Genomic DNA, 8,542 nt, shown 5'->3' with positions numbered 1-8,542 from the left:
GTGGAGGGATGGAGGGTGGAGGGAAGAGTGGGGGGATGGGGGAAAGGAGGGGGGGAATGGAGGGATGTCTAAACAGAAAACAGCCCAGTCCTCAAAGGCCAAAATCAGCATGAAAGCGTCTTGATCTTTGATACGACTCTTCAACACACACACACACTCCCGTCATTACACACACTTCTCATCAAACACACACACTCTCCTGGCCGTCAAAGCAATTGATGTGGTGTCTTTGATGAGGCCTGCAAGCAGCAGAGGTCTGCCGCCGCAGAAAGGAGGATGAAAGAAAGAAAGAAGATGAAATGGTGTAAATCGTTAGACGAAAGAGAGAGAGAGACGTCCTAACAGACGTGTGGTTGGACGGCGAGGGGTTTCTGCCGCGACGGCGCCAGCAAACGGTGCGGACTTACCGTGGCGGGGCGTGGGCGCGAGGCGGAGGAGGTCCGGTTGCTCGTCATCCCGTTAAACCGGCCGCAACGCCAGCGGTCACGGCTGGGCCGGTCGCCGTGGTGATGGGACGGTCTGGAGAGCGAGGGACGTCCTGTGGAGGTCTCGGGCGCCATCTTGTCTCTGTTGTGTTGACGATCCGCCCCTCACCCTCTCCTCACTCACTCCCTCCCTCGCTCGCTGTCGTATGCTATGACATCATCACGCAGGGGTATCGACGAACATCAAGGACTTCTGCGCAGGAGTGTGTGTGTGACTGTGAGTGTGTGTGTGTGTGTTTGAAGGTAAATATGTAAAGAAAGGGTATTGTGCGTCCTTCCTCACCCAGCAGGGCCCCCATTACTAAAGATGGATTATTAACACACACACACACATCAGACCGTCAGCAGAATGGACGGCCAACAGAAGCCCCCCTGCTGTGTCTGGTCTGTTTGATCTACCTCTCCTCTCTCTCTCTCTCTCTCTCTCCTCTCTCTCTCTCAGCAACAGCTGGTCTGCTCCTCTATTAGTGGCTGAGTGGCCCCTGGTCTGACATGGCTGTCAGGGGCCCCCAACCCAGGACAGCTGATGTCTACGTGAGAGAGCGAGCGAGAGAGAGAGTGTGTGTGTTGAGGACAGGCAAAGCCTACCCAGAGGGAAAATCTCCTTTTTCAAACTTTAAATCACTGTGACAGAAAGAAACCGCCACTTCAACATTTCGAATCTGTGAGTTTTGTCTCGAATAATCACTACACTCATTCCCAATCAATATAGCATAAAAGTACTCCCCACAATCAGAGAACCACAATCCGGCAGTGGCTGGCAGTTTATATTTAAAAATACTAAGCAATCGTCAAGGTAAAACATTTTACCACCATTCCTTAATAAATTATATTTCAGTATTTAACCCTTGTGCTGCCTTCGGGTCACATGACCCAAAGGTTCACAACGAACCATTGTTGTGTTTACCCAATTTTACCCAATACAAAAACAAATAAATAGCATTTTCTTTTAACCTTCGCAATGTGGGGGGTCTGAGACAGCCCTAAGGTTAAAAGAAAATGCTTCACTTTGTTTTTGTATGCGGTAAAGTTGTCGCAATACGACGGTGGGTCACAATGTGTGATGGGTCAGAATGACCCGAAGATAACACAAGGGTTAAGAAAAGAATCCTCAGTATCCTCACGAGGCTGCAGCGGGAACAGTGAAGCGCGTGAGCTCGGCGCGTGAGCTCGGCGCGTGAGCTCGGCGCGTGAGCTCGGCGCGTCAGTTCCTTCACTAATCTACAGTATCAACAGTTCAGTAGCGGCGATACGGAGATAACGCACGTCCACAGCTAAATGAAAAACCAGGAGCGGCGGCGTGGGTTCTATCAGTCGGCGGTTTTACGGTCCTCCGACAAAAGCGCTGGACTCTGGACTGAGTTCGGCACCTGTTGCCGGCATCTACAGTCACGTGCTCCCAGGAAACAACGACACGACCACGCCAACTCTACCGGACTCAATCAAAACAAAAAACAGCAGTAGGCCTTATCGCAGTGGAGCCTACACGAGATGTTCCTGGTATTCATTTCCCTCTCTGAAGCTGTGTAACCGGGCGGGTTAGCTGACGAGCAAGTCCTAGTCGGGGTGGATTTGTGACGCGAAGTTGAGACATTATTCACGCTGGTGAGTGTGTGTGTGTGTGAGTCAGCAGTCTCCAGACCAGATTGTGAAGACCAGATTTGTGAAGACAAGTAATTTACGTTGAAGACATTTTATAATCCTTTAGACAGCAGTCTGTCATGAAGCTAACACACCTAGCAGTTTATACTAACACTCAAACTACTGTCATTTCTCTCCCCCCCCCCCTTTCCCACATGAAAACAAACATTCATTCCAGGTCAGAAGCAGCAGTGCTTCTCTGATTGTCATTTAAAAACCTCCTTCCTATTATCACCTGTCACTTCCTATAATCCCACCAATCAAATCACTTATATTATTTCCAACAAGGATCATTCCAATTCCCTGAGCGACCAATGGGAGCTGGTGGAGCATACCTGTCGTGTCGCCGGGGGTGACGGCTGATGGCAGGAAGCTGACAGGCTGGAGAGGGTTGATAAGCGTTTCTCATTACTGTTCACACACACACATACACAGTATACACACACATACACACTTGTAGACAGTACACACACAGTGTACACACTCACTGATGACTGTAGGGTGCAATCTCTATGGTAATAGAACGTATCCCAATTCCCACATAACGAGAGAGAATATATGTAACCTGTGGTGTTATTAGGGAATAAACTGGAGGGAGGGAGAGAGGGGGGAGGGAGAGAGGGTCTGTGGAATTGTTGATTCTGAGAAAGTGTGTTCTGAATAACAATGACTAAAAAATACCACAGTCAACATATACAATAGAACTCAACCCCAGAACCATGTTTTAGAACGAAACTCTCTAGAACCATAAAACGAGAACCGCACTCCAGAATCAAACTCTTCAACCACACTAGAATGTTGTAGGAGAAAAAGAAGAGGAGTAGAGAGGAAGAGGGGAGAGAGAGAGAGAGAGAGAGAGAGAGAGAGAGAGAGAGAGAGAGAGAGAGAGAGAGAGAGGGAGAGGGAGAGGGAGAGGGAGAGGGAGAGAGAGAGAGTAGAGGGAGAGAGGAAGAGGGGGAGAGCGAGAGAAAATAGAGGGAGAGAGGAAGAGGGGGAGAGCGAGAGAAAGTAGAGGGAGAGAGGAAGAGGGGGAGAGCGAGAGAAAATAGAGGGAGAGAGGAAGAGGGGGAGAGCGAGAGAAAGTAGAGGGAGAGAGGAAGAGGGGGAGAGCGAGAGAAAGTAGAGGGAGAGCGAGAGAAAGTAGAGGGAGAGAGGAAGAGGGGGAGAGCGAGAGAAAGTAGAGGGAGAGAGGAAGAGGGGGAGAGCGAGAGAAAGTAGAGGGAGAGAGGAAGAGGGGGAGAGCGAGAGAAAGTAGAGGGAGAGAGGGAGGAGAAGGAGAGAGGGAGAGATGGAGAGAGAGGGAGAGATGGAGAGAGAAGGAGAGATGGAGAGAGAGGGAGAGAGAGGGAGAGATGGAGAGAGAAGGAGAGATGGAGAGAGAGGGAGAGAGAGGGAGAGATGGAGAGATGGAGAGAGAAGGAGGAGATGGAGAGAGAAGGAGGAGATGACGATATGTGTATGAGACAAGGAGAGAGAGATGGAATGAGGAGAGATGGAATGAGGCTCCAGGGAGCATCAGTAGCTCCTGCTAGAAAGGTCACCTGCAGAACAACACCATGCTAATCCTGACCCCAGGGAGGAGAGAGAGTGTGAGAGAGAAACCGAGAGAGAATGTGTGTGAGTACCAATATTTACTGCTGTAGTGTGTGTGTGTGTGTGTGTCTGCAGAGTAGAGGCTGTGTGTGTGTGTGTCTGCAGAGTAGAGGCTGTGTGTGTGTGTCTGCAGAGTAGAGGCTGTGTGTGTGTGTGTCTGCAGAGTAGAGGCTGTGTGTGTGTGTGTCTGCAGAGTAGAGGCTGTGTGTGTGTGTGTCTGCAGAGTAGAGGCTGTGTGTGTGTGTCTGCAGAGTAGAGGCTGTGTGTGTGTGTCTGCAGAGTAGAGGCTGTGTGTGTGTGTGTCTGCAGAGTAGAGGCTGTGTGTGTGTGTCTGCAGAGTAGAGGCTGTGTGTGTGTGTGTCTGCAGAGTAGAGGCTGTGTGTGTGTGTCTGCAGAGTAGAGGCTGATTCTCAGAGACACAGTGCTATTAGACATGGCCAGGAGGGCAATTAAAATAACAGAGAAATTAGTGTGAGAGAAAGACTGAAAATGTGTGTGTGTGTCAGCGTAAAAGATGAAGTGTGTCTGCATCGTCATCTACACCTTTGACATCTCTGTCAGAAAGTGGCTACAACACAACATAACAGTTGTGTAAATAATCATAATAATAAATATTTCCACGTCTGTGACTCAGGGTTCAGGCAGACCGCTTATTATTCTGCTAACGAGGAACGTTCCACCATCACCGGCGGACCATTTTTCATTCTTATTCTAACCGGCGTAAGTTTAATGTTAATAAAAAAGTTCCAATCAACCGTGCTGGAAACTCTGCACGTCCGGTTAACGACACCGTGGCTCTCGAGGAGCGCCGGTCTAACCTCAGATATTTACCGCCAGAATAACGATCAGAAGGTCACAGGAGTCGGTCCCAGCCTGGGTAATTAAAATACTCTACCGTTAGAGAGAGAGAGAGACAGAGAGAGAGAGATAGGAGTGAAAGACAGTTAGAGAGGGAGGGTGAATGACACAGTGAGAGTTGGAGAGAGGGCGAGAAAGAGTGAAGAGTGAGAGTGAAAGACAGATAACATTAGACACACATATTGGTTTCTCAAGTCCACCTCGTTTCCACTCTCCAGAAACCCAATATGACAACAACATCATCAACAACATCATCGATATGTTGACTTGTTGTCTCTTTCCTTCATCGACTGCCAGAGCCGTTCAATAACACTGACAGTCCCCGGACTCACACACACCTCAAGCACACACACATCAAATCCACATGTACACACACACACCACATCCACCTCCACATGTACACACACACCTCAACCACACACACACCTCCACATGTACACACACCACATCCACATGTACACACACACACACCACATTCACACACACAACCACATCCACATGTATACACACCTCAACCACACACAACCGAAATGGTGCCCAGGGACACACACCTACACACAGCTGTAACATTCAACACTAATCTAACGTAGGCTTCATATCCATCACACGATACATCAACACTTTCTAATATTTTACAAATTTTTTCTGCTGTTTACTGAATTATGTTATGCTAGTTTTGCCATAATTTGCTATCTTTTTAATATTATTTCAGTCATTTTCGCTGACTGTTGTAAATGTATATTATTTTGTGTACTATGTAGCTGTAACTTGTCATGTCCTGAGAATGTTCAGAATGACCTAGTGATATCCTGACCTTGAACGTGACATCCTGACCTTGAACGTGACATCCTGACCTTGAACGTGACATCCTGACCTTGAACGTGACATCCTGACCTTGAACGTGATATCCTGACCTTTAACGTGATATACTGACCTTGAACGTGATATACTGTGTACTTGATGACCCACATTTAGTCATTTAGCAGACGCTCTTACCCACCAACCTTAAACGTGTGACCTCGAGCCACAGTCACATGGTCCAACCACTGAGCTGAACCTCAGTCACCCTTTAGTTCAGTCATGCTGCATGTTGTTGGAAGTAGTGTCATGACAGGTGGCTGAACCAGGAAACAGTTAGACAAGGGTGGACCTAAACACCGCCACCTAGTGGAGAGGTATAATACTGACATTTCAAAGAGAAGAGAAACAAAAATAGTATGTTCCTTTGTCTCTAAACCATTTAGTTTCTGCTCTGACAGATTCAAACAATCCAAAACGAGAATAAAACACCAAAAAATCTATTTATTTGTCGGAGCTACTCAGGGTAGCTGTTCAGTTAAACAGGTAGAACCTGTTCAGAAGTCAGCAGTACTTCCTGTTTAGACAGGAAGTCTGCAACACAGTCAACGTTCAACACAACAGTAGTGGATAAAAAAGAAAATCCTTAAAAAAAGAAATGAAGGATAAACTAAACTTAGAGAAGCAATGCCCCCGATCCCCTCTCCCCGATCCCCTCTCCTTTACAAACACAAATCATGAAGGGTTAAGAACTAATGTTCCTGTTTTCCTACAAACATGTCTGTCTCCCTCTTACCTTTTCATTATGACATCATACTAATGGTATCGACCAACCACACTCCCATTTAATAAAAAAGTCAAAACAAGATGGAGAGAGCAGATGAAAGGGGGGAGGTTTAGATGATCAGAAGAGAAGGAGAGGACAGGGTTGTTGCGGAGAGAAGCGGATTTTAAAACGTCCGATGGTGCATCAAGTCATCATCAATAACACTACGGTTGGAGATCACAACACACACACACACACAAACTGGTCAGCACAGGTGCACACACACTGGGAGGACAGCAGTGCACCAACGAGCTACTCATTCATTCACACATTCTCTCCTTCTCTCTCTAGTTGTGCTGTTACAGGACCTCCTTCTCCTCCTCACAATCCCTAGTCTCTCTCACTTCCTGCTTCTCCTTCTCTTCCTGGTTGGTGGCGACCACTTCCGGTTCCACTTCCTGCTTGGTACCAGTAACTTCCTGGTTGGCGCCGGTCTCTTCCTGTTTGGACGTGTCATCCTTGACAACTTCCTGCAGGTTGTACTTCCTGAAGAGCGTGTAGTGGCGCACCACGCTGACACAGCACACACTCTTGATGACCTCCACGATGATGGTCAGCTCTGGGTTGGTTAGGTCAACTTTGTTCTTAGGGTTCATCTTACCCACCAGACCTGAGGACACACACACACACCTCAGTACATGGTCAGGCTGTGCTCATGCTGTGGTTGTGGTCAGGCTGTGGTCATGCTGTGGTTGTGGTCAGGCTGTGGTCATGCTGTGGTTGTGGTCAGGCTGTGCTCATGCTGTGGTTGTGGTCAGGCTGTGCTCATGTGTACCTGCCAGGGCCTTGATGACGTCGTCCCTCTTGTTGTGGCTGCTGTTGCGAGCCTTGAAGGCGATCTGGTAGGAGCTGCAGCTGGGGGCTTTGAACCAAGGCTCCAGGAATGTACCCAGGTACTGGTCCATGTCCTCCTGGTAGGCCCTGCAGGTCCCACTCACCTAACACACACACACACACAGAGTTAAACTACACCTGGGTTCACACCCTAACCTCCAAACACAGCTTGATCTTGATAATGAGGGAGATATAATACATGTATTCTGCACTTTCCCGAGGTCAAACCAGAAAGTAAATCGGAAGCGTCAAACCATGAGACAGGAAGCAGGAAGTCCTACCGGCAGCATGCGCAGGATGACCCGGCTCTTCTTCTTCTTGGAGGTGTGGAGGTCAGACAGGATGTGATGCACCAACTTGTCTGGTTCTGGAGAACACACACACACACCAAGAGAGAAACAGAGAGGAAAGAGGGAATAAAAAAGAAAGCATTAGAGCAAAAATCCTCATCATACTCAGTGGAACCACCCTCCTCCTCCTCTTCCTCACCCAGGTTGGTGGTCCTGATGAAGATGACGTTGTTGGCTCCGCTGTCCAGCGCCCGGAACCTGAGCTGGTGTTTCTGGGAGGAGCAGCGTAGCTGGGACACCTCCTTCTTCAGTGCCGCCTCTGCATCATCTTCCTCCTCACCCTCCTCTGCCTCACTCCCACTCTCCTCTCCTCCCTGCCCCCCCCCCCCCACACACACACACACACACACAGAGGAATAGGAACATGTGTGTGTATTCATTCGTTTGTTTACAACCACATGGTTACAGCACTTAACTGCAAATCAAGAGGTTACAGGTTCAAATCCCTTTTGTACATCGCTTTGGATTAAATCATCCACTGAATGACAGTAACACCATCCATTCACCACGGGACACAATTTTGACACGTGTGTGACTGATAGCAACTCTGCAGGATACTGATAGTTGAGACTAGTGTGTGTGTGTGAGAGCGAAAGCTAAATATAGTAGAGTGCTGCGTGTTGGTTTTGGTTAAGTTCGGTTTTCTTACATTCTCCGGTCCGTACAGTTTGTCGGCGTACTCGTTGAGTAGATTGAAAGCTTCCGCTGTACACTTTCTCTCGTTCATGTTGCACGTGATGAGAATGCCCTGCATGCCCACCTCGAGCTCCCGGGAACCCTTGTACCGTTTGCTCCGTTGACCCCCGCCGTACCGCTTCTTGTTGCGTTTCTTGGAGTCCTGTGCCTCTGACATATTTGAAGGCAACGTTTAAAACGGGACTGTCAACAAACGTTTGACGAGACTGCAGATAAGCGGCTAGGTAGCTAGCTTCGAAACGTAAACTACACCCTTTAGTCGATGCAGTTTACAAAAAAACGCAGATTAAAATCTCCTGCCCAAAGATTGCTCTTTTTAAAGTTACAACCAAAGTTAGAGGGCTACTGGTGTGCTGCCGCGATCTATTCATTCATGCTGTGCTACCTCTGCGCCAAATGTGTCTGATTCTGCCCCGCTACGGAGTTCGGAGAGGGACAAGCATCACCGAGCCCAAATTGCG

The 8,542-nt window shown here is 48.4% G+C and overlaps 2 protein-coding genes across 2 annotated transcripts in view; both read right to left on the bottom strand.

The window, feature by feature from the left end:
• Positions 1–623, bottom strand: part of LOC134009038 (axin-1-like) — a 14,982-nt gene extending 14,359 nt beyond the window's left edge. The window contains exon 1 of the mRNA XM_062448704.1: positions 408–623. The gene's annotated coding sequence lies outside the window, so the exon portion shown is untranslated. The remainder of the gene's footprint in view (positions 1–407) is intronic.
• Positions 624–5,859: 5,236 nt separating this feature from the next.
• thumpd1 (THUMP domain containing 1) lies at positions 5,860–8,473 on the bottom strand. The gene is made up of 5 exons (XM_062448769.1): positions 8,035–8,473; positions 7,525–7,699; positions 7,317–7,402; positions 6,977–7,139; positions 5,860–6,811 (listed from the first exon to the last, which is right to left on the bottom strand). Exons 1-5 carry the CDS (start codon positions 8,236–8,238, stop codon positions 6,501–6,503), a joined length of 939 nt encoding a protein of 312 aa, XP_062304753.1. The 5' UTR covers positions 8,239–8,473; the 3' UTR covers positions 5,860–6,500.
• Between the last annotated feature and the right edge of the window lie 69 nt (positions 8,474–8,542).

This window comes from Osmerus eperlanus, chromosome 22 (genome assembly GCF_963692335.1).
Source record: "Osmerus eperlanus chromosome 22, fOsmEpe2.1, whole genome shotgun sequence".
NCBI lineage: Eukaryota > Metazoa > Chordata > Actinopteri > Osmeriformes > Osmeridae > Osmerus > Osmerus eperlanus.
The sequence above is the reverse complement of the archived record's forward strand: the minus strand, read 5'-3'. Positions and strand labels throughout refer to the sequence as shown.

Bases quoted from the DNA above. Each gene is read 5' to 3' on its own strand.
- thumpd1 (XM_062448769.1), bottom strand. From the start codon at position 8,238: ATGTCAGAGGCACAGGACTCCAAGAAACGCAACAAGAAGCGGTACGGC. The intron at 7,700-8,034 runs GTAAGAAAACCG...GGGGGGGGGCAG, and splicing joins AACTGTACGGACCGGAGAAT to GGAGGAGAGGAGAGTGGGAG. The intron at 7,403-7,524 runs GTGAGGAAGAGG...TGTGTTCTCCAG, and splicing joins CATCAGGACCACCAACCTGG to AACCAGACAAGTTGGTGCAT.